Below are 27,766 nucleotides of genomic sequence, written 5' to 3' on the forward strand. Positions count from 1 at the left end.
TATTGTTTTATTAAAGATGTTGAGAATATTTGCTTGTTAATAATAGATATATTGTTATGCCTTTTTCTGTATATGGATCTGATCTGGTTGTAGATTAACATCTAAGAAATAGTTAAATTCATGTTTAAGATTTGTGTCATTATTGTTTCATTATTGTAACAATTATAAAAATCATTGTAATAAATTGCTTTGCTCTTCATGGGCCCTTTAACTGGAATAAAATATCATCAGCAACACGACGGGTGCCACATGTGGAGCAGGAACTGCTTCAGTACCCTTCCGGAGCACATGAGACCATACCTAGTTGTTGTATTGTTTTTTAAGTTAGGGAGGGGGGGGGGGGGGGGTCGTCGGTTGCTTATTCTTCAGTTTTTCTATGTTGTGTCATGTGTACTATTTTTTGTCTGTTTGTCTTTTTCATATTAGCCATGGCATTGTCAGTTTATTTTCGATTTATGAGTTTGACTGTCCCTTTGGTATATTTCGTCCCTTTTTTTTATTGCAAACTCGGTAAATAGTCTAATTTGGAAGGTCACATTAGTGAAAAGGGAAGGGGATTATATTTACGACGTAAAGAATTGATCATCTGATCACTGACAAAAAAAACCCAACTATTTCATTTTTTATTGTCACGAAATTAAAAATTCACGTGTTGTTTTTCTTTTCCCCATGGTTGGTCTGCATTTTGAAATGAACACTTTATCACAATATCTATCACACAAAGCTAACGAAGCACCTGCTGGTGTTTTCGAATAAAAATATCGATAATGTTTTTGAAAAACGCTTTCATTTATATTTTTTCGTGTGTTATATTGTATGATATTATTTTTATTGCCTCTAGGCCCTACAGTAGAAGTATAAGAAAACAACAATAAAATATGAATTCGAAACTGTGGCTTGATTTAGAGGAAGTGAACATTACCAAGGTATCGACGTCCAAACAACATAAGCGTATCCGCTTCAAAGTTATTTCCGTTTATTTACATTTTATTGACTAAACCGATGAATTCATGACATAAAACAGGTAATAAACTACCCATTTATATACAACACATAAACATTTTGTCGTTAAAATGTCTCAATAAAGGTCAATCTTGATTCGTTCTTACTTGACAACTAGCATGTGCGTGTTGAGCTTCTCGTTTGTGTTTACGTTACAGCTTACATGCCAGCTCCGTGATATAAATTTACAAGTCTATTTTGATCAAATACAACACTAAACAATAAGGGAACTAATTGCCACAGAAATAAGAGCAGGGTGCAGGCAATATTAATAGTTATTCTATTTATATTATGAAGAAGGTGCTACATTTGTACATGCTGACATGTACCTGATTTGGGGGTTCCGATCCTGTTTCTCGCTTTCACTATGTATGTAAGCAATTCTCTTTTTTTTTTCATTTCCTGGGTCCCGCTAGACCTCATTTCCCGTTTTCACAACACAATTATTTGACTTTCATGTGTCATGCTGACTAAAAATTGGCAATCCCGTGTCACGCTTAGACCCCAATGAGACCCACCTGATAAGTCTGAGATTACTCTGACGTCCATCGGCTGTTTTGCCAGACAAGCTGGGGCCGTGGGACGTCAGAGCTCGTCCCATATCAAAAAGTGGATATTTGCTCATCCAAAATACATGTAGATGCACCGCTTCATTGCTTCTACAGTCCATCACATGTATGCTTTCAGGTCAATCCGGTCCCATGTCGATCCGGCCCAAGTAGATCTGTCCCACGTCGATCCGGCCCCAATGTAAAGTCGATCCGGCCCCAACAAAAAATATTTATATAAGGAACAAAAATAAAGATATATATATGTATGAATTTTATATTAATGTAAAGGTTTATACGGTAAAAACAAAAAGGTCCTTTGAAAAAATAGATGAGTATAAAACAACTAGGTTGATTATGTTTTTATTACAAGTTTTCAAGATAATTGGGTATAATTATATTAAAACGTATGTAAAAGAATTCAAACATAAACATTTATAAGCAGTAATTAGCATTTTCTTTCAATTGACTGTTTTCATCTTGTCAGTGTAATACATAACATAGATATAAAGGTTGAGGATGAACACGGATGCGGCCACTTTCATTTTTGACAAAAAAAAATCTAAAAGTTTTTTGACACATTTGATAGATTTTTCATATTTTTAAGCTTGAATAGATGAACCTGCAATTTGAGACCCTAATTGGACCTAATTCTTTCTCAAATTGAGAAATGTTGTTTTATTTGCCGAATCCTTTGAAGTTTCTATAAAAGAGAAGACAGAATACAGTCTATTACGTAACTTTAATTAATCAGGATTTGATTGAATTACGTGATTATGAGTGGCATTAGCTTAGTTCACAATCATCAAACAATTGTTGAATAAACAAACCAATAGACTAATGATTTGATTAAACAAGTCATTATGACATGAATGATGAGTTGAATTTTATAGGTTCCATTGGACTGTAAATATTTATTTAGCTATTCTGTGAATGAACAAAGTAAAATAAAAAAAAATCTTCATATTTTAAAATATGTTGAAGCTGCTATACAAACAGACACAATAACACTCATGTTCGTAATAATTTAAAATATAGTTCTTTGACTGCATAGTACTCCAATACTTCACTTACCTGTTGTCATCCCGACACTTTTTGCAATTTCCATTTATACTGTTAAAATTTATCACAAATTCCTCCAAAATCAATATAGTTTATTCATATTTTATTATGGGGCCGGTTCGACTTGGGGCCAGATCGACGTGGGACAGATCGACTTAGGCCGGATCGACTTGGGGCCAGATTGACCTGGGGCCGGATCGGTTTTGGGCCAGAACGACAATGATAAATTCAAAACAAACATGCACTCAATTTTTGAGAGCAGGTAGGTGAAACTTACATAAATGAAGAGATAAATGAAAAATGAACAGATTGATGCCTGATTTATATAATTCCAAGGCAGGCAGTCGGCTTACATGTGATGGACTGTAAAATTCACATCAGGAGATTTGGAAATTTTGGTCAGGAGTTTGGACTTTAGATCAGGAGGTTTTTTATCGACATATTTTTCAACATAAAACTAACCATATAATTTAAAAATCTGTTTTTTTTGGGTTTTTTTTGTTTATTTTTCTTTAATCTTCCTTGTGGATGGCATTAGTTAAAGTCTGCATATATATTAAGGAATAATTGAGAAGAATCTTTTTTTTTCTTTTGTTTCACATTATTGATTGCTGATGATAATCTTTTTTTCTTTTGTTTTGCATTGTTGAATGCTGATGATGATCTTTTTTATTTGTTTTCATTGGCATTGGCTTGAGATATAAGAGAGATATATGCTATACATTTATTACATAATAAATAAATAATAAATGAACAAACAATAACAATGGGTTTGTATGGTTAAAAGCACTAATAATATAGATGCTACAGATGGAGTTGTTGAAATGAACCCATGCTTCTGCTTGTGAAAAGGGTTCTCACTTTGTCTGGTAATGATATTACGGTCCCCATAAGTCTACTTTGCAAGTGGTGCAGTATGCCTGGTCTTGGCCCTTGGAACTGGGTTGGCACCATTTGAAGTCAACTTTCCAGGCATTGTTGAACTTTGTGAAATATTTCTGTTGTTTTGAAGCTGGTGTCTTTGAAGACGGAGATAACTGTCGTTTTGGTATTTTGAACACATACATGTAACAGTGTACAAAATAATCATTTTGCTTATATAATTTTTCAGTCAGCTTGTGTAGCTCACATTGAGCTTCAACCATTCCTTTTTCCAGTATTTTCATATACATGTACAATAAATGTTTTTCTCAGCATAAAAAAACTTCAGATAAATGTTAAGACAACAACATTCCATTTTCTATCACTGCCGGTATTTATTGGTATTAACCTCTAATCATCCTTGGCGTGTGCCATAAACAGAAGCCACATAGAGTAATTGATAATCCAACACCTTATGCTTGTTCAATCAAACTATTATCACTTGTTAATTAGCCTTTAGCAAGGATTAAAATCTCCACATGTTGCGTAATCAGGTTACATCAGATACCGTTCGATAAACCTCGTGTTTTTACGACTTAACAAATCTCGGGTTTTTACGATCTCAATGATAAATTTTGTAAACAAAATAGTAAAAATGGCAACTGAAAATTTTCATTCATGATATTTTTTCTGCACGGGACTGTCGGGAGTTTTTCCTCTTCGACGGGAGGGGACCGCTGAAAATGGGAGTTTTGTATTCCCGTTGGGAGGTTCACATGTATGCTTATTTGGTTATCAGATACATAACAGTGTTCTCCCCAGGATTTTTGGATAGCGCTGTGGTGAGAGCGTAATTTTTGACGATTCTCAGTAACTTTATCTTGGCATGCTGTTTGTTTGTAATTGATTTGTTATGTGTTTTCATTATATCATGCTGCTGATGTTTCCTCTTGTTATGATGTCCTTGTCATGCTCATGGAAGTTACAGTGTATCCCTTAATTAGGCTTTGTTTGGTAATGTTATTGTCTGGATATAGAAGAAGAGTCTTTTTTTCTCCATTGTAAATTTATACATGTACATGTATATTAAATCCTCATACTATCTATGTATAAAACTGAAGGAAAAGTCAGATCAACAAATAACAACGACATTCAGTTACTAGCATTACTGCATATTCATCGGTATTTCAGTGTGAATATTGACAAAGTAATAGAGAAGTTTGTTTCTGCCTAGACCCGAAGAGCAGATTTTTGAGGATTTTGAGTAAATTCTGCATCACAAATATGTGTTGTTAATGTATTATTCTATTCAGAAGATTTATTAATAGTTTTACAATATTTTTTTTATTTTTTTATAAGTCCTGACTACATATAGCGCCTCTTTTAACCGTCCTATGACCGAAAACAGAAAAAAAACCAACATTTTCTGCATAAAAGGGTCCCAAAATTTTTTCACCTCACTCCACTCGTCCGTAGTTGCTTGTACATCGTTTCTTTCTAGCTACCCCCCTGACAAACAAACTGTGTGCAAAGATAAAGTTACTGAGAATTGTCGAAAATTACGCCCTTACCACAGCGCTATCCAAAAATCCTGGGGAGAACACTGCATATACAAGGATTTAGATTTTTGATATTTTGACCAAGTTGTCAAATTGATCCACATTGAGGTCTAAAGGATCCAAAATTGAACTTTATTTGATTTCATCTAAAAATGATTTCTTGTGGTTCTTTGATATGCTGAATCTAACCATGTATTTAGATTTTGGATATTGGACCATAAAAATTAAAAAGGTAAATGTCCAATTTAAAATTATTTAGTTTAACTATGTAATCACAGTCCAAATTCAGAGCTGTATCAAGTTTGCATGTTGTTTCCATACTTGCCCCAACTGTTCAGGGTTCGACCTCTGTGGTCGTATCAAGCTGCACCATGTGGGACATTTTATTAAAGAGTGTATCTTTTTTTTTCATTTCCAGTTCTTGTACCCCAAGTGTGTACGTTATTACATTCTTACTTTCCACAAAATAAAGGAGAAGATCTGATTAGGGCTAAATCTAGTCTTAAATTTGAAGGACATCTGGTGAAAATATTTATTTCATTTTTTAAACACTTTTTAACTTCAGTATAACATGTGCATGTATAAGGTATAATGTAGCTCTCAAAGATAAACAAAAAAGCCTTACTGTGACCTATACTATATATCCACATCCATTTGTCTCCGGGGGATAGTTGTCTCATTCACAATCACAACACATCCACTGGTCTCTGGGGAATATTTGTCTTATTGGCAATCATTCCACATCAATACATTTGTGTAAGTCTTCGGGAGATTCAACATTCGGGGATCTCCTTGGATGAAAATTTAACAATGGAGGAACTTTCACCATGGCATAATCCAGAGTCTATGCATGGTGTAATCGAAAATATTTCATTCCTACATTTCCATGTAAGGAATTATGACCAAGCTAATATATTGCATATTATATTTATCTAATTATTGAATAGCCATTGATTGTTACTAATGACAATATAGTAGTTGTTATCCATTTGTTTCAGTTGGCAAATATGCTATTAATCATTACAACTCTATGTACATTTTTGTAACCTCTATGACAATAGCCAAATTAAAGAAATTCATGGTTTAATTTCACCTGATTTATGATATCATTGCATCATTTTAGAAAGATATTAAAATGAGACCCCACCCTTTAAAACTTGAAATACCCTGTTATTAGTCCATCTTCAAAATTCATGATCAACAGCCATTCCCTTAAACAATTTGTAGGTACAACACTGACCTACAAATGTATATGTAAAATACAGAGTGATATTTCAGAGTGAACCATTCAGAGTCAGAATCACCAGCAAGAGTGATTTAACCTGAATCACCTTTTGTATGCTCTGCTACAATTGTATTGTTTTGAAGATTACATGACAACAAATGAGAATTATATTCTAGGTTCTGTCAATAACATGGTGAGATAATTCTATGAATTATTCATATCCTTCATCACTTAATGTTCCATGATATCGCATATTGATCTACAGACAAAATGATCATCAAATTAATTAATCGAATCGCTATGCATTTTTTAGTAGTAATATTTCACCATTGGAAACTAGATAATGTCATGTAACTCGCAAGTGTTATTTTCATTTTATTATTAAATGGGACTTTGCATCGGAGGGAAGCGTTAATTTAAATTTTTGAAATTAAATCTAAAGAGTTTATTATTTTTGTTTTGATTAAAACTATATAGTCATGCTAGTTCATTACATACAAATTTGATGAGTTTATTTTCATTTGGGGATATGTGTTTTTGACTCATCCTACATGTACAATCCTTTAATAACATTATCATGATATTCATATATATGAACGTGTCTGAGGTTGTTGTACATGTGTGTTAAAAGAATTCACTCATACAGGAAGACATGTACATGTGTTTTGTTGTATAAATTTTGCTTCTAATCCAATAATAAAAAAAACTTAGATATAAAGGGCTTACATGTATGTTTACATCAGGTGGTTTACATCCCCATATTTCAGGTAGGACAACATGAAGATTTTAGTGCTCCCTAATTAGACAACTTACGCTGATATACCAAAAAAAAATGAAATTACTCCTGTACATGTACATCTCTAAAATAAATGAGACCTCATATCCATTCTAAAATATGACTGTCAGCTTCTCAAGAAAATTCAAGTTATAATTTAAATTCAGTTAATTTTTTTCATGAAATATTAAATAATTGTTTTTCACTAAAATACGTATTTTTGTTGTTATTTTATTGTTGTAATTACATTGTAATGGAATTCAATAACTAATTAATGGTTATTTTTATGTTTAAATTATTGATGATAAGTAGCTATAAACATGATAAACTGAAGAGTCAAGGATACACAAGTGAACAGGTTACTTTTCTCTGGAACTAATGTCTGTAACATTTAAACATAAAGTCGTAAGGATATTAGATTGAGGGGGATATTAAATCAGCAATTCATTTTACTGTGCTTGGAAATTAAACCAGAAAATAATTTTTCTATTTATAGTTAAACAAAGTTCATACTTACAATCAAGTTTATTAGTGCTAAATAGTTTTTAAAAAGTTTACAGACATGACAGACAGTATTTCATTTTTTTTTATCTTGTTGGTTTTTTTTTTTACAGAAGACAGTCAGGATGACCACTACAGAGTCTCCAAAAATAGAAGTCACCAGTTTTGATGATGATGACGATGACGAATTAGAGAAAGAATTAGACTCCTTTATAGAAGAAGAAGAAAATAAAAAAGCAGATAGAGAGAAAGAAGATGACGAGTTGTCAGATAAAGATAAAGGAGAAAATGACGAGGTATCTTTCTTTCTTATTCTTTCTTTCATTTTTGATACCTTGTATTTTTAAGACAAATCCTTAGACCCTACCTTTCACCCATTTCACAACATCATGTACTGTAAACATGGCTATTTTTCAATTGGATTAAGTTTTTAACTAAACTTGATATTGATGTTTTTGCATTCACAAAATAATTTTCAGTGCAAATGATGTGAATGCAATTGGTGAAAAATAACCATGATGAAATTTCCATGTTTGCAGAAGAATAAAACTCTCAATTATATAATAACATCTTATAGCTGTATGTCTGATATAAAATTGTGGCAAATTTGTGAAATTGTTATTCAAACTCATTTATTTTATATTTACCTGAATATTAATCCTTGGTCAATGAGGAAAAATTGTATATTTATGGATATTCAATATTTATTTAGTAAATTTGTGACTATATTACACTTTTGACTGTCTGGCAAAGTGAACAGTTGTAAATGCGAGTTTGTCGCCTGCTAACTTGACTGAGCCCTGACTTCTTTGTATTAAAATTTGTGGTTTACCTTTACCCACAAAATCCATGAAATTCGTTGGACAAATATTAATAAATCCACAGTAAACTTTAGAATTTTATTTGATAAAATTTAATATAACACTAAGAAAAGAAAGAATATGGAATAAATAAATTTTTTGACAAAAAATATTTATGCATCTCTGCAGCATATATTACATTTGTATTAACTATGCAAAGAAAACAACTTATATTATTAAAGGTATTCTGTCTTGAATAATAAAATAACAGTTAAATGACTACAATATCTTTATTGTCGATCTGGCTGCCAAGCTGTGATTTAAAGGAACATTAATTTTAAAAAGAATTTAATTTATGTATTATGTAAATTGATATGGCGGTATTTAACAAACAAATTTATGTAAACAAATGATCATGTATGTATAAAGAAGTGATATAATGTTTTTTTTAGTGCAGAAAAGGGTACTGTTCAGTGCTATACACAGCTATGTGTTTCCCTTGACCGTTAACCTTTCGGTCTTTCCTTCTTTCTGTTCGTACTTTTTAAGTGGTGGCAACCTTTTTTTCTTTTGGTCTCTACTGCTTCTGATTCTCAGGGATTCACTTTTAATGTTTATAAAGATTTACATGGCATAATCGGGTAAAGAATTATGGTGATCAGCCCGAATTACTAAACAAACTTCATTAACATTTTAGATATAAGTTTAAAGGGATTGTAAGATTAAATAGTTAGTGCGTTATAATCTTAATTTGAAGAGCGAGACAGGTGTCCTATTCACACCAACAGAAAAAGTTTGTCGCAAGTGTTCTCTTTAAATAAATACAAAAAATGTGTTGGTGTGAAAGATTATGTAATTCATATATAATAACATTACATTGTTAGTTAGCTAAGATATGACAAACAACAAACTGAAAAACGATTCTATGTATAACTGTTATACAACTTTTGATCAAGAGATAAAAACGTTAGATTAATTAGCACAATTTTCGGAATTGAAGCAAAGTGATTGAATTCAAGTTAGGAGATTCATCACGTACCTTTTATTTAAACGTTATATAGAAAGCTGCAACAGTTTCGTATTTTACAATATTTTATATCAATATTATTAGGAAATAAACGTTTTAATGGCTTTTTGTTGAGACAGAAGTAAAGAAGATATATTTTAAATTAATCTAATTTATATAACATTATCAATCAAGAATGATAAATGAACTGATTTTTCTAATCAATAGGTAACCAATTTTACAGTCCTTTTATGATAATTATCTCCCCTTTTATGATAACTTTATGACATGTGTCAGGCCATAAAAGAACTAATAAAGACTTCATACAAAAGAGCTCATAGACTTTCAGATTTATGTTTAGATAATCATTTTGTAATGAAAGCGATGGCATTTTAAAAAGATATGGGATTTAAATTTCAATGATACTTTTGTATCACTTAAGGAAATTAATGGACTTAATCAAAGATAAGGGGACATAAATGGTAGTTTGAAGTATTTATAATCCCTAATAAAGGGGGAAGTTTTTGTTGTTGTTATAGTGGAAAGATGATATAGATACATACTATGTCCTAGATATAGTTAAATCTGCATTGTTCTTTCCTGTGTAAGAAAAGCAGTGGTCTTTACTGTTCAAATCTTTTTATCCGATACCAAAAAAATGACATTTGGTATGAGGGGAAAAGAGGATAACAATTTATTTCCCAAATATAGTTAATTTTATATGTACAAATGTAGAACATTGTTTTATTTCTTGTATTTTTTATTTTTTTTATCCAATACAGAAAAATAAGGAAATTGGTTTAGATGTTAACTTTGTACTATACATTTCTTGATTGAAGAGAAAACAAAATGAATGTGATAATTTGCTGGTTTTTTTAAGTGTTAATTTTCTTGTTCTTAAGATAAATCTTAGGAGGTGTAGGATGGTTGCAAAAAGACAAATGTTGCAGTAAATACATTTGTAACCAACGGTGAAGGAACTTACTTTAAGAGGCATCTAATGTTGGCTAACAACAATTTATATAAAAAGTTTTTTTCAAAGAATTAATATTTATCGCAGGGTTTCTGAACCCCAAGTTTTAAGCTGTAGTTATGGCAAATTAGTAGAAAATATACGCATTTAAAAAGGATTTATGATTTTTATTTGGGGCCATAATTTTTGATTTATTGAAACAAAATCCATAAAAAAGTAATCCACAAATAAGAGTGCTTACACATGCATACATAAGTGGAGAATATAAATAAAAATGGAAAGAATATTTATTATCTGTTTAACCATGATAGTCCTTGATAAAGTAATTTAAAAAAAAAATGTAAATTGTTTATCATGGAAACAATGAATAATATAAATTATTCGACTTTTTTTGGCTGTTTTAAGTACATTTAGTTACATTTTGAATTCTTATTTTGTGTCAAAATGTTAATCACGATCAATTCTCAACAAGTCAAAAGGGTGCACTAAATTTAAATAAGCATTTGTGAATTTGAAACTTAATTAGATCTTGCTCCGCCTACTAATAGAATTTTATTTTTATAACGTAAATGTGACAGCTTTGATTGTATATATGAGATAATACCACAAGGGAAATGTCCAGACGAAATCAATAACAGTGGTATTGTTTGTGTCAATAGCAACTGATAAATCCGAACATCAAACATGAAAGACTTTTAATACCGCCAAGTATAAGCCTAATAACTGATAACTGGTTGCCAGGCCAAATTTAAACGTGTTGTCATCAGTGGCTGTATAGAATAAACAAATACAGATGAGCAGAAATGTTTACTAGTTAATACCATTATTGAATTTTCTTTGTAATGCAAATATTAAATAATTAAGAGCATTTTTCTGTTTTTCTATTTTACCTGATTTATTCATTAATAATTGGTTTTGGGATTAAAAATTATTTTGCCTTTACAGTAAAATCTGCTTTAATAATTTTAACAGCTATGGCAACCTTTTTATAGCAAATCATTGTCTTTAAAGGATTGTTTGATTCCTCATTTTTCAAGAGAGCTGTCTAGTGATATGAACCTCTGTATAAAGACTATCTGTTCATAAGGGAACATTATTCTCTCCCACCCTCCTGGGTTTTCCTTTGTAAATACAAGTTTGACTGTTATTACTCTTTAAAATATTTTGATTTTTATTTAACATGCAATGCTTTTCATTTGAATGGTCAAATACAAGTTTTTCCAACTCATTAAAGTGAAATATTTAAATCTTTTTTATTCCTTTAAAATATTATTAAATCTCTATGGTTTAAATTAGATACCAGACAATATTTATTAACTCCGTTACAAAGCTATTATTTTCTTATTTATAATCCCATTCATAGATAATAGACAAATCATTGGTTTCAACTTTCAGGTCGAAAGCCAGGATGTCTATCAGAAGAGTTTTTAAAAAAAATGTCTTGTGGAGAGTTGTCTCATTGGCAATGATACCATATATTATTTTTACATCATAAATCTAAGTCATTTGGTACATGTAGCTGGCTGAGATTTGTCTTATTGGCACTCATTGCAATTCTTATTTTCATATAGTATCATGAAGGGTTTATAGAAATGATAATTTTGTCATATTATTTAAGCTGTATGATAAATGAAGTATACCTTTTATTGAACAATGCAGTGTGAAATAGTTGTGTATAAAGCCCATCATTATTATAAATGTTTACTGTCGAGGAAACGTCACCTTTTATGATGCTACATGTATTTGATAGTATCTATATACATAGTTTTACTATCCCAGTTGTCTCTTAGAGATTGGCATCTTTCAGGCCAGAGTTTGCAAAATAAAAAACAAAAAAGAAAAAGATTTACAAAAATTTAAAAATGTTTATACCAGACAGATGACCAAAAAATAATCACCTCCTTTTAATGATATTTTTTTTCAATTATTACTTTAATTGAAATCATAAAATAATGCTTAAACAAGTGAAAGGCTCTTCTAATGTGAATCATTATGTTGTTACTTTGGCCTGGATTCATATTTATTGTTATAAATGTGTCTATCCTGAGATAAATTTCCCAACAAAGAAACATTTCATTGTCATTCATATTTTACTATCATATATTCAATTCTTATCCCTGTGCAGTTTACTGGCAAATGTATGTTTATTTTCTTAGTAACCTATCTTAGTGTTTTTGATATAATTATCTGCTAAAATGGAGTGAAAGCAGAAATATTTGGAAATATCTGAGAAATGATAAGAGACTTTTAACATGAAGTAAAGAGATAATGTTAATAAATTCAAAGGAAAATGAGGAGGATTTCAGATGCATGGAATTATATCTTCAGAAAAGTAATGCCATTAATTAGGGGAATCGGCTTAGTATTTTAGAGAAAATGTAGTTAGTATGATATATGGATTAGACCTGTCTGTGTAGAATAGAATATTGACATTCAGAGTGTCAAGGATATTTATGTGGTTGATTGGTGCATTTAAATAGGAATGAGTTGACTGCAATTGTTTTTTTATGATAAAAAGATGGAATGCTAAAGGAATGGTATGGTGCTTGAGAATATACTTGCAGTATGGTGTTTGAGAATATACTTGCAAGGCCGTTAGTTTTCTCGTTTGAATTGTTTTTCATTGCCTTTTATAGCCGACTATGCAACATGGGCGTTGCTCATTGTTGAAGGCCTTACGATGACCTATAGTTTTTTATTTCTGTGTCATTTCAGTCTCTTGTTGACAATTGTCTCATTGGCAATCATACCACATCTTCTTATTTATATTAAATATAAGGAGAAATTAGGAATACATGCAACCCAACAACACAATCCAAAAGCTGATTGGAGAATTTTAAAAATAACAACACTACTTTGGGACTAGCTGCGTTTATTGCACATACTCTTAGGCAATTGATAAATAAATGGTGAACATTTTTGAACCTTTTGAAAATTACATCAGTTTAAAAAAAAGAATAGAGATATTTTTCTCATAGGCATTATTTTCCTTCAATCCATTAAAACTGATACTCACGAAAAAAATGAATCTACAGAACGTGTGAATTTGTTTTTTATTTATTTATAGTAAGGGACGACATCAAAAAATCGATGAAGAATAACAAACTTAATTCAAATAGTTCGGGGGGTGGGGGTTATTTTGTTTAATTGACATTTAAATTGAAAAGGGGGGGGGGGGGGTAGATGGTCAGTGAAAAAGCTATGTGAATTAAGTTTTTTATCCTACATTGATCTTTTGATGTTGTCCCTAAATAATAATAAAATAAACATAACTGATTTATTTATAATGATATCAATATTGATATATGGTAAGAATCTTACTTTTTTTAGATTTAGCCTACAAGTTCAACATTGAAGCCGCACATCGATAACAAAAGACATTTTTTGCAGTATAAACATTTTAAAATGTCTCTTATATTATAGGATAATGATGAATTGAAGAATAAAAGAGATAAAATTGAAACTGAATCTCCAAATAAAAGTGACGATGAAGAAGACAAAGGTCAAAAAGGTCGATCAACTGATGACGAGGATTCTGAGCTTGAAGATTATAAAATAACTGAAGATCAGAAGAGAGCCTTGGAAGAAATGGAAATGATGAAAAGTGAATTAGGGTTACCAGGTACAGCAAACTTGAATGCAGTACGGAAAACCTATAATAATTGCTTATTTTTGTTTGAGGGCTGTAGAAGCTTATTTTCTTATTCTGTTAGGGAATTTCATTAGAATGTGTATACTGGGTATTTTCTTATTCTGTAAAAATGAAGAGATTTTGCCACAATACAAAAAAGAATAAAATGTGAAAGAACAGCTTGAGGTATTAACATACATGAGGATCTGGCGTTCCTTTAATTCTGTAGTTTAAAAAAATCTTTAGGCAATTTTTTTCTATTCTTTCTATTTTAGTTTTTGGTCCATTTTGCTTGATTCTTTACATTTTTAGGACTGCTAGGTTCTGATTGCTGTTCCTTATCTTATGTATTTTTTTTTAACCTTTTGTAGAAGAAGACCCCCCTGAGTATGATGTGAAAGATAAATTGAAAATTTATAATGAAGAGTTAGCCAAAGACCCGACTCCACCAGACAAAAGGAAGGATTCAAGAGTTGGATTCAAAGACACTCTAGTTGATTTGGTGGTGCCCCCTAGTGATGATGATGAAACACCACGACCCTCTGAAAAATCAAAGACAGATTCTGAAAATAAAAACAATAATAGTGAAAAAATTGTCATAGAACAAGATGGTAAATTTGAGGTTGTAAGTTCCGATGATGTTAGAGCCAAAGATATGGGACTACCACAGTTTATTGACGAATCGTTAGACGAGGATAACAAGGAAAATCGCTCATCATCGTCCTCCCGCCAACCTACACCGCCGTCCAATCCACGTCCATCTAGCAGTTCTTCCAGTTCTAGAAGAGTTGTTCGTCCTGGTTCATCAAAACAGCGTGCTCAGTCGGCACGAACAACACACGACTCTCATCGACCATTAGAAAATTTTTCATATAACTCACCTTATGCAATGACACCTGAGGATAAGAAACTACTGAAGCAGCAACAGGAAGAAAAGGAAAGAAGAAAACAAGAAGAAAAGAGGAGAAAAGAAGAGGAAGAATATACAAAACAGCGAGATAATGATGACATTTTTCAATCTTGGTGGTCGAAAAAGAGAGAACAAAAGAAAGAACAACAAAAACATGAAGATCAGGAACGAAAGAAGAATGGAAATCATGAAAAAGTAAGAATGATATATAGATGAATGGAGGGGATCAGGTGTTTTATAATATCAATAATACAAAAAAAAAACAAAGGTTGAACCAGATGGGCTTTAAAAATAGTTTAACTTATCATCACCTTGGTGATTTATCTCATGGGTTGGTAAAAAGATGGAGTCCTTATGAGAATTATTCCAAGATCATGTGAATTCTAAGATTATTACTTTTGACAGTTTACTTCTTATTGACTATGGAGAGGTAGTTAGTAGTTTGGACAATTTTCATTGTTTTAAATGCCAGATAGATGGTTCATAAAAGAGGGGGAGTAAATACAAAATGTACCATGGGACCAACAAAATGATTATACAAAAAAGACAACACTTGATGACCAAATGAAAAACAGCAAAAGACAACTGTCCAAAATATAACAGAAAACTTAAGATTAAACTTGAAAAGAGAAAAACTTGAGTTTAATATGAACCTCACCGAAAACTGAATAAATATATTTCCTTCGAATATCTTCCCAAAAAATTTATACTTATGTAATAAGCCAAAAAAAAAAAGAATTGTGTCTTTTCAGTTACAAATTGGAAATTGATAGGGTCCTAAATAAAAAAAAAGTTTGTAAATCTTATTCTATTATTAAAAGCATTTTATTCAAGGTTTTGAAAACAGTCTTATTTTACTGGTCATAACTTAAACAGTTTATTTTTGACTGCTGGTGCCGGCTCAAGCAGATATAAAATGTTAGTTTGCCATTGAGATATTATTCATAAAAAAAAGTTAGTTCACACGTACAGAATCCATATTAAAAGTACTTGTACAAGTATAGTTTTTTCTAACCCTGTATATTGTTGAGTATACAATGTACATTGCATTGCTACATTTACAGGAAGTGTCATTGTGTTGTTGTCTTGTTAATGTTTGCCCCATCCTCCTTTTATTTATTTATCCTGCTGTTATTTGTATTAAGTTAATAATTAACTTAACTATATCAATTATTAATTATCAACAATTTTATTAAATACTGATTTGGCTGGTTTTATTATGATATTAATTTCCTTCATATTTTGTCCACTTGTCATTTGTAATTGAATAATTAATTATTGCCAACTTCACAACTGCTGCTAAACTTTTTTTTTACAGAATTTTACAGGCTTTTAAATCTTTTACTTGGGGATTTTTGTACACTATACTTTTTTGTCGAAATTTTCTGATAATTATCTTTTAAGTATTTGCTTATATTGTGCAATCTACTGTCTACTTTGAGGGTGATAAGGACTGATATTCAGACAATTTTTATACATGTACCGTTACTATCATTAAAATAGTTTTGATACAAATTCACTCATTGCAAAATGCAATGTTGGGACTTTCCCCATTTTTGATAACATCATTATTTCATGCATGAAATCATTGCTTTATAGAAAACATATATACCTAGGACTTATGACACACTGTGTTGCATGGGGTACATGTCTCATATATATACATGTAGCTAAGTTCTTAGTCATAGTGGCATGTACAAGTGCTTGTTCGTAATAAATAAATATTTATTTTTGCACAGATTAAAGGCCCTAATAAAAAAATCCTGGATTATCTTTCCCTCCCACCCTCTTTCAGAGCATATGATTAACAAACTAGAATAAATAACCAAAAATAACTTACCCCTTGACCCTTTGCACAAGTGTAGAAAATATATGATTTTTTTATAACGGCCTACTGTGAATTCATTATTATATTTGGATAACAATTTTTCATGGATTTCGCTGGGAACCATGAATTTTAATGTCCAACGAAATACAAATTTTATGTACTAAACCTAAATGCAAAATCACGAAATATATATCGAAGTAAAAAGTGAAATAAAAAAAAAATACTGAACTTAGAGGAAAATCAATTTGGAAAGTCCATAATCACATAGCAAAATCAAATAACAAAACACATCAAAACTCATGGACAAAAAGTGCAAGTTTTCCTCAATTCAAGAAAATTGGTACCCACGAAAATAAATGAATCCACAGTAATTAATGTTCTTAATTATCAGCTGTAATGAAGTTGTTTTTCATTTTGTTTTGTGGCTGATTGTATGTATTTGCTGTGAACTAATATATTTAACTATCTGACTATAGAAATATCGCAGAGACCAGCAGGACGAGGGGTCAGGTGATCATCTCAATGACAGCGATGATGACGAGGAGGTAGGATAAAACTTCTCACTAGAGGGCTCTGATGTTGTTCTATCTAAATTCTAATGCTTGTAGCATGATACTATACTTCTAATATGGTTTCTGGGTCGGACCTGTGGTGTTTTCCCTTTTATCGTGCATGAAAAATTGGTTCATATTCATCTGTTGTCTATATATCTTCCATTTTGTATGGGAAAAATAAACTTTAAAAAAATCAGAAATTGTGTAAAAATTTGAGTTCTGTAAATTAGAGTTATACATGTAAATAAAATTTAACTATTATCACATACCAGTTAAACAGACTAGATCTTTTACATTATGCAATATATTAAGTGAATTTAGCTGATTTTTTTATTTGGGTTTCTGGAGCTTTTTCTGGTTCACATTTGGCACTGGGGAGCAAACTATTCAGCTTGCTTAATTAACTCTTTTTAAGAGATGAAATTAAAATTGTCTTTTAATTAAAGCCTTTTTACCAACAAAATAGGATGTAGCACTGTTTTTTAAAGTATAAATAACTTAAAAGAGTTAAAAATATTTCTCACTTGATAAAAGAAGGAAACATAATATGTGATTCAGTTTTTTTTAAATTTTATTCTTTTGAGATATAAACCAACATTTAGAACTGTTACATACTGACAATTATTTTACAGCACATTCTACATATATCTGGAGGGAAATCAAAATTGATCTGAATCCAAAACTATATATGAAATTATATTTTTAGACCCTTTAATGAAGTACATGTACTGCTAATAAAGTTGTTCTTATTGTGTTTGGATTTTTGATTGACCTATGATATTATTTGTACTTTTATTATTGTGAGCCCTCTAGGAGGAGCACATTTTGGCTAACAACTAACAGCACAATGTTTCACTACTCTCGTTCAAAATTTTAAAAAAAGGAAATAATTCTTTTAGTTTGTCTCCATTTAATGTTTATTGTTTTAATTATGAGACTGAATGTTGACCCAAATTATTTTAATTTCATATTTTGGACCAGCATGGAGATGAGAATGAGTCCATTACTGAATCAGAGGTAGGCCCAAACTTTATACTGTAAGAGTTCACAGCCCATTGACACCAATTGAGTGATTTGTACAGAATTGCTTTATTTGTCTGTTCTTGTAAAGCTTTAAAAGTCTTCAAATTTCACTTTTTGAGAAATTACGCTGTATGCCAGATAATACATAGCATATCCATGGAATTTTTAAGAGACAAGGATCCAGTTTACTGTAGTTTGTCACTGGATCCCTGCTTCATAATTCTTATGTTGGCTGAATGCTTCATTAATACTAGTACACAGAATATATTTGGAATACACTGAGAATAATATAAAATTCGATAAAACTTGTACAAATGATATGTTTTTGTTTATTTTTTCAAATTTTGTTTTCTGTTTCTAATTTAACATTGATTGGTTGTCTTCCTTTAAAAGAGACATTTGTATTACATCAGCTATAATATTACGATAGACTTTTAAAAAATGTTTGAAAATGTGAGCAAAGAATGTTCTAAAACCTCCTTGTTCAAAATTTAAAACTTGTATTTTATGATTTCTGTCTCAGATAAAAATATTCAAACTTTAAGTAAATTTTGAATTTAGCTTAAAAAAAATCCACTGCTAGTGTAAAAAATACCTCTAATCAAAGGGAGCTAGAAGGCATTGTTAATTGATTTTGAGATACATTTCAAAAATTAGATTTGTTTTTTTTCTATAATTAATAATTAATTCTTATATTTGTTATCTTTCATATATTTATTACACTTTTAATTTTGCACTTCTTCTATTGATCTACTGACTAGTTCTATGATCATTTTGACACTAAGGTTGTGAACTTCAATCCTGCTCATGGCAGATGTGTTTAACTCCCATCTTTGTTGACAAGGATTGTTAGTTTTTCTGCCGAAGGTCAGTGGTCCTCTACCTTCCTCCACAAATAAAACCGATCAGTGCAAAAAAGCCAATAGTGCCTACTTGATGTTAAATATCATTCAATCTAAAATATCTTAAGTCTTCCAAGATGGTTGTACACCACATGTGTAAAACAATACATTTTTATCGATTGAATGAGGGTAGTGAAAAATTTGCTGTTTTAGAAATTTTATTTTGAGCCATAAATGATCATTAACAGTTGTCCTTCTTTCTAGTGCTTTGTTTTGCTGACATTATCATTACTTATATATATATTTTTGGTTGTCAATGCGGATAAATTTTTCATTCTAATTAGAAACAAGACACTTTGATTTATCATTGAAGACTAATCTGTCACCAGGGATTTTAGTTTTGATAAGTCGGTCACCAAGAATGAAGATTTGTCACTAGAAATTTTTACAGTGGTTTCGTGAAAAAACTAGATACATAAAAGTTTTAATTTCATTTGAAAAAGAAAAGAATGAAGGGTTGAAAATTTTACACTTTTGGTTATTTCATGATTTGATAAATTCAGCCACAGTTTTTATAGACATTGAAGTCACTAATGATTGGTTAAACTCAGTCAAGCATTATATATTTGAAATGCTGATGACTGAAAAGTGAATATTTACATTTTAAAGCAGAAGGAATTCAAACAAGGGAAACTGGGTTCATAAAATCATTGAGATGATTATGACTATTTAGATAAAACACAGAGATGATCATGATTATGACTGAACATCGGTATTCAAAAATAAATAACTGATTATGATTAAACCATGTAAACAGGTATATATGATGCTGATTATGATTTAATCAAAAAGATGCTTGAGTATATATTCCTGTTTGCGTAAATGTGCATTTGAATAATTTACTGTTATAATTTTTGGTTATATTAGACATAGCTTTAATCAAGAACATGCTCTGTACATTAATGTTAGTCTGTATTTGTCTGTACATTTGTCTTGTGCTAACTTTCATATATTGATTTTTTGTTGCTATTGTCCGTAGTTGTCCTCACACTATTCTTGTTGCTATTGTCAGTACATCTATCTTGTAACATTCTTGTTGCTATTGTTCTTCTGTACATCTTACAAATTGGAACAAAGAGGTAAACTGCAAAGTACATGTATTGTATATTATCCATCAAACCATCGTAAATAGAAAAATCTAACTTGCCAAAAATGTCCAGAAAATGTTTTTTACCCTTTGTCCACCTACAATAATGTATTTCATTCTGACTTTCATCAAGGGTGAAAACATTTACAATATAATCTTATTCTGACTTATCTAGGGTGCATTATTTATAAGCGTTTACAATAAATCTCATATCTACTTTTACCGGTGTGTTCCCATTTCGCCTTAGTTGTGAATTCCAGGTAAAACAGGTAAAAAAAATACTAAGGCGATATGGGAATTGAACTAAGGCGAAATGTGAATTTAGATAAAAATGTTAAATAAACAAATTAAACCTCAGTGTTTTTATAACAATGTATATAACATGTAATTAGGAAAGTGTTGAATTTTTATTTTAATATTTTCAATTCAATTCAATATTTTATTTAAGTCTCATCTCTCAATAATATATTATGCAACATTACATTAAATGTAAACATATATAAATATAAAAAGAGAGCCATTCTGTACAGAATTACAAGAGACTATAACATTAAAAATTATATAAAGAATGCACGTATTATAAAACATATTGACATTAACATTATATTTCTTTAATAAAAGTGACAATTTTTATGATTAACAGTTGTGAAATCAAAAAAAATCTACAATAAAAACAATTGTCAGTCATGTCAGTAGGAAAGTTGCTTCTCTTGAAATATTGTTTGTTTCATTTAATAAAAGTTGCAATTTTAGAAATTTTATGCAGTTGGAAAAATCTACGTATTTCAATTATCCCTTATATATATGCAACACAAAAAAATCAATAGAGCAAAACATGTTTTCCAACAGTCCAGTTTTCATATATAACAGAAAATTTGATGTATAAAAATAAAGAAACATTTTAATTATATACAATAAGGAAAATCCATGATACTAGTATACAATGTCTTGACTTCTTCATGGGGCCCATTTCACGAAGCTCTTAGGACTAAGACATGTCTAAGAATGGTCTTACAACATATCTTAGGGTTAGTGGGTTTCTCAAAGTGCATGGTCCTTACTTATGATGTCTTAAAGTTGGTCATAAACTTAGGGTGACAGCAACTACAATATTTTTCAATCCTACTTTTACCCAGGGCTAGGTTGACATTATTCATGATATATATCTTTCTTACTTTCACAGAGGGTGACATCATTTATTATCACTTACAATATATCTCATATCTACTTTAACCTTCAGTGACAGTATTTACAATGTATCTCATTCTAAATTTCATCTAAGAAGATAGCCTTTTCAATATATCTGATTGCTACTTTCCCTGAGGGTAACATCATTTACAATAAATCTCATTGCTACTTTCCCTGAGGGTAACATCATTTACAATAAATCTCATTGCTACTTTCCCTGAGGGTAACATCATTTACAATAAATCTCATTGCTATTTCCCTATATTAGCATGTATAATATATGATATACTGTGGATTCATTTTAATATTCATGGAATACCAATTAACATGGATTTCATTGGCATTGGAGAACCACAAACTTAAATGTTCAACGAATTACAATTTGTCTAAAGAAATGAATGCAGACTTTGCCAAAACCATGAAGATAGATATCCATGAAAATGCAAGTTTTCCTCAATCCAGGAAAAATGGTATCCATGAAAATAAATGAATCCACAGTATCTCATATCTTCTTTAACTTAGGGTGGCAGCAGTTCCTATATATCTCATTGTTTTCTCATCTAGGTTTACAGCATTCCTACTCTCATCTCAGGTTAACAACACTGAAGCATTATCAGTCAGTCATGGTAAAAAAATACTCATTGCAGGTGACTGTTTTCATTCTCTAGTTACTGTGGGTATCCAATCACCTTTGTGGTAGTGAATGACCTATTGCCTGACCAGTTTAAAAAATTGTCAATACAATTTGTCCATTTAAATTGTACAATAGGTATTGTGAGAGCTATTATCAACAGGTGGTCATTTAACTACCTGTAGATTTACCTGGTTGTTCAAATTGACAAAATTTAAAGACTGATAGCTAGCTTGCTTTCCTTATGTCCAATGTCCTGAATGGACTATTCTATTCAGGTCTGGGACATTTTACATTTAATACAAAATTTGTTCTTTCTAATAAAGATAATTATTGTAAATTTATTTTTTAGCTAACAATCACAAATAAATCATTCTGGTAAATCCCACTTTCATAATGAAGAATAAAGCACTGAAATTTCTATTCACTAAGCCATTTGTATTTTTTTTGATATATTGAAAATGAATTTTTCACAGTAATTCCATGTATAATTAAATGAAACTTAGCATCACTTCTATTCCAATTCAGGAATCGTAATATAACATGAAAATATATCCCATTAGAAAACACCAAGCCACACATAATTCATCTTATAGAATTATTCACAATTGTATGGGCTATCAAAAAAAAATCCATTTCACAAACACTTTAACTCCTTATCAGGAATCAGAAACTTAAAATATATCCCACATTAAAACACCATGAAGCAAACATTATATCTCCTTTTTTTATAAACTAAATTCACTGATTGAATTTCCATCTTCACTGTAAAGAGACACAAAAAGAAATGGCTTAAAATGTCCCATCTCTAAATAGAATAGTCTATTCAGGACTTGGGTCATGATACATGAGGAAAGCAAGCGAGCTATCAGTCATTTAAATTTTACCTTTTAGTGATTTTTTTTTTACTGTGTAGTTAAATGACCACCTGTTAATGAGCTCTCACAATACCTATCATACAATTTAAATGGACAAATTGTGTTGACAATTTTTTATACTGGTCAGGCAATAGGTATTTAAATACCACAAAGGTGATTGGGTAATGACAGTAACAAGTTTTCACATCGGAGGCTTTAACTTTTTTCATTCTAAATATTGCAGTGGACAAGACTTTTATCTTTAGATGATTAAATATGGTATAAAAATGATACCGCAAACTTCTAACTATATGAATGAAAGTACTATCAAAGGTTTTCTTGGACTAGTGTTAGTGGTTCGTTTTATACAATCGAATTTATTTTTAGGCAAAAGAAATAGAAGAGGCATATAACAATTGGTTAAAGACAAAATCACGACAAGTACGGGAAGAAAAATTACTGAAAAGACGTCAAGAAAAAGAACAGACTGATGGGTTTATTATTAGGAGTAGAACAGATTGTGACCAAGCTTTCCGAGGGTACGTGTATACAGGGTGGGGGTTTATTATCAGGAGTAGAACAGATTGTGACCAAGCTTTTAGAGGATATGTGTATACAGGGTGGGCAAGTGGGAAAAGCTTAATCCATGAGGTCTGTTGTCAACCTTAGGTGTTCCCAACAGAATTTTCAAATACTGTAGCACCATTAAAATTATTCTAGCAGTGGTTTCAAAAAAAATATAGTACCATGGCCCCTATACATTCTTTAATAAAATCATCCAATATAACACAATGGTAGAAAATATAGCACCAGGATACCACAGTGCTTCAGGCCCTGGGGAGAAAGCTGAACCTTTATAATGATTTATTTACTTTTTGTCCATCTAAAATCCGCCATTGTTTTTGTTTGTCCTTTCAACTTATGTTGATTTATTATTATTCATAAGGTAATAATTTTCATAGATTTCTTGAATATAGGTAAAAAATAAATATAAGTTAACAAAATTGCAAATATCTAAAAGGCTTAAAGGTAGAAATATGACTATATCTATGAAAATACTATTATTCTATGTTGTGTCTTGTGTACTATTATTTTTCTGTTTGTCTTTTTTTTTTTAGCCATGGCTTTGTCAGTTTATTTTCGATTTATGAGTTTGACTGTCCCTCAGGTATCTTTCGCCCCTCTTTTGTCCCAATCCTCTCATAAGGGATCTACATTTTTAAACTTCTGCTGAAGCAGAGACAAGACTTCTATAAAGAAAAAAGATGACTTTCTGGTTAACCTATACTCAGAAAGAGTAAAGCAACTGGTAATAAAATAATTATAATGGATCTACATGTATGCGTATTATATTAATAAAAGGAGATGTAAGGTACTCAATGAGACAGCAATCCACATAAAATTAAAAAAATAATTCTTACTCTTTGAAAAATCAGAACCATTTATCCTATTTGAATGTAATAAACATATTCTGTTTCTTTTTAGATGGTTAAAGAGAAAGAATTTAGAAGCAAAAAGACACAGACAGGAAGAGAAACAGTTAGCACGAATGCATCGCCTTGCAGCACGGAAAACAAGGAAATCTCTTGCTCTCGCCAAAGCCATAAAACAATCAAATGCATTTAAATATGTGGACTATTATGGCTATAGATTTTAATCATTGCTATGGGAACTAGCTTGAAATAGGCAAAGACTTATGGGATGTCTGACTGAATAGGAAGAGCATAGATCTGATAATTGCTATGGTTACTTCATTATATCTATTACTGCCAGTTTCTATGGCAACTATGATGTTTCCATGGCATGGTACAAAGTTTCTGTGATATTTGATTAAATTTATCTCTTTAGGAATGGTGTAGAATGATGATTGTAATTTGTTATTATATTTTTATCAGGAAAATCATGTTCACGATTGATGAATGTGTGTGTGTAAGTGTGCCATATCCTGTATTCATGGAGAACTTTGATAGATACCTACTTAGGGATAGAGAAAGAGGACAGAAGATGTGCATAGAAAATCTAGGTGTCTTTTAGTAGACCAAAAACAGAAGAACATAGAAACATTTTGGGGGAAAATTGAATGTTTTATATTTTTAGTGAAAAGTGGAACAAAGCTTTAAACTATGTTTATGTTTAACAATCCATGTTTCTCTCCCCTTTCCTGCTGAATACAGAATATAGATCAGAGTATAAATGCTTTAGCCCTTAATATGTAATTTTTGGTCTTTTTTTCACTGTTGAAAAAATAGAAATTTAGAAGAAAAAAATCTATGTTCTAAATAATTCTTATTCTGGTCCTTTAAACCATTATTTTTTTAATGCAGTTTGTCAAAAAAGAAAATATTTTTTTTCTGTAAATTTTTCCTGTTATTAATTTTATGTTGCTTTATATTATGTATCATGTCATTGTCAATATAATCTACAGAACAAGTGTTTATCCATGTCCTATAGAAATAGTTAGTATGTCATTAGCATTATATGTTTTTTCCCCAAAAGTGATAAAAAGTAAAGTTTCATAGAAAACAGTTGTAAAATAAAGTTATTGACAATACAAATTATTATTAATCATAATTCCAGTAAATATAAGGGTTATTTTAATTTCTATTATTATCTGACTTCATTATCTTTAAAATATTAGAAATAAATTCAAAACTAGATTTATTTATGTGTTTAATTCAGTTATATTATCAGTTTGTATTTTGCTGATGAATTTATTTTTGTTTTTAAAAATGTAAAAAAAAATCAGATTTACTACTTTAGCATCAAGAAAAATATTGTTTTGAATTGGAATAAGAGTTGGAGAATTATGCAGACCAAATATTTTCATTCATAACTTTATATATTAAGGCTTCAATTTTTTTCCAGCAATATCTGTATTCATTAGATATAATCATGATACTCTTATCATTGTGCTAGATTGTCCTAAATATGCATGAAATACTTGCCACTATAAATTAAGCAAGCAGCAAGGAAGCTTATTATGAACACAGAATGGATGATATTTACCTGAGTTATCTCCCCTAAGATGTTGATTACTTTATTGCTCTCCTGCTGCCAATTTTAAATGACAGATCTGCACTGAATATTCTGCTGAGAGGTTATTTAACACCAAATACAAATTGTTCAATCTTCTATTTATGTACTTGAATTTGGTTTGTCAACTTTCTGTTTTAAAAAAAAGATGGCAATGTTTTGATTGGAAAATAAATATTGCTCCCTTCTCCCATTTGAAATTTAGTGTTGTTGAAAAATCTACCGATTCATTGATTATGGTTTCATATAAATGTTTCTCCTACGCATTATGTCCTATCATGTTTACTTCTTCTGTCATGTGAAATCTTGAATCATTAAAAAAAGTAGATTTTTTGCTTTAATTAACCTTATCATGTTTAGGCACAATATAAACAATTTCATTATGTTGTAATAACTCGTTTTGTTGAATATTCACAGTGAATGCTTGTGATTGTGGCCTATTTACTGAACCATCAGTTTATCCCTACCTTTGCTTGATGGAATTCAAAAGTTTATCTGAAAAAAAACTGTTTATTGTATTTGTGTTTTCCTTTGATGTAAAATTGAATGTTGAAGGAAAGTATTTGAATTTTGGAATAAACTTCTATAAGACCTCTGTATCAGTTTTAATGCTAACACAAGTCCTACTGCATTGGCTTTTGAAATTGCTTTCAGGCTTGTACATCTCTACAAGTCAACAGAATCCAACTAAATTGTTTCAAAAATGAGCTTCTGGCTTCTGAACTCAAAAGTTAAGCATAAAGACTCCTGTATGATTGAGTGGGTTTTGTTTGAATTACTTCTAAATTTGCTGTTTTAACCTCTTTGATAGGTATGAGTGTGATCATAAGCATCATGAGTAAATTGCAGAATTTTATCATAAAAGGTACATTTTACCGTACCAATGATATACCACATGATGAGGTTCTGTCTTAGAGTTAAAATGTATTTCAAACATATTAGGAACACAGAAAAGTGGGCACTACAAAGTCATACATAGATAAGGGGAGTTGGAAGGGTATGCCTAAGATTAGTGATTTCCAGATGTAATTGTCATGAAACTAAAATTTTATCATATTTCCCCCACCCCCTTTTTTTTACCAGGAAACCTGTTTCTCTCACTTTTACTAGGTAGATTAGAGACAATTTGAGCCATATACATTTGCTTTCAGTTGGTTCAATAACATTTTGAGATGGTCCCTTTCCATTATTAACTCATGTATCTGAATTTATGGATTTTACGGTAGTTTAATGAATTATTTATACTTATTATGCATACAATTGTTTTTATATTGTAACAGAATGTGTTTGGAAGTGAGTGCTGTCATTATACTGTGTCATTTTATCTGGTAGAACATTTTACAAATAAATAAATATTTTATAAATATGCCTGTTTTTGATTTATGTGTGGAAATAAGTTGTAAATTTTGAATCATCCTTCTCTAATATTGAAAATGAAAAGACTGTATAATATAATATTTTGAACATGCTAATCAGATAGTACAAAAGTAGTTAAGACCTTAAAAAAAATTACCAGGAAAATGACCTACTGTCCATTTTCTTTTGGAGAAATTGCCCTTAAAATGATGAAAATTATCATCTTACAATGATCTCAATTTAAGGGTTCATTGTTACCATGCCAGGCTTTCAATCCTTCCATACAACAAATATAGTTGACCTTTTGCTTATAGTTAAAGAAAAAATAGAGGTCAAGGTCAAATAAAATCTATATGAGACTGACATGTACATTATTACATATTTCCATACACAACATATAGTGGATCTATTGTATATAGTGTTAGAATAAGACAAAAAATCAAAAACCGAACTT

At 30.5% G+C, this 27,766-nt stretch overlaps 1 protein-coding gene across 4 annotated transcripts; it reads left to right on the plus strand.

Annotated features, from left to right (window-relative positions):
* Positions 1-876: 876 nt before the first annotated feature.
* Positions 877-27,322, plus strand: LOC134686783 (coiled-coil domain-containing protein 181-like). Of its 4 annotated transcripts, XM_063546545.1 has the most exons (8): positions 877-1,024; positions 7,647-7,829; positions 13,736-13,934; positions 14,315-15,048; positions 17,158-17,226; positions 18,217-18,252; positions 23,311-23,462; positions 24,409-27,322. In XM_063546545.1, the coding sequence occupies exons 2-8, from the start codon at positions 7,659-7,661 to the stop codon at positions 24,578-24,580; spliced, it is 1,533 nt and encodes a 510-aa protein (XP_063402615.1). In that variant the 5' UTR covers positions 877-1,024; positions 7,647-7,658; the 3' UTR covers positions 24,581-27,322. The 4 variants fall into 4 exon arrangements, with proteins under 4 accessions (XP_063402615.1, XP_063402616.1, XP_063402617.1 ...); XM_063546546.1 differs by lacking the exon at positions 18,217-18,252; XM_063546547.1 differs by lacking the exon at positions 17,158-17,226.
* Positions 27,323-27,766: the final 444 nt, after the last annotated feature.

Source organism: Mytilus trossulus, chromosome 10, assembly GCF_036588685.1.
Source record: "Mytilus trossulus isolate FHL-02 chromosome 10, PNRI_Mtr1.1.1.hap1, whole genome shotgun sequence".
Classification (NCBI taxonomy): domain Eukaryota; kingdom Metazoa; phylum Mollusca; class Bivalvia; order Mytilida; family Mytilidae; genus Mytilus; species Mytilus trossulus.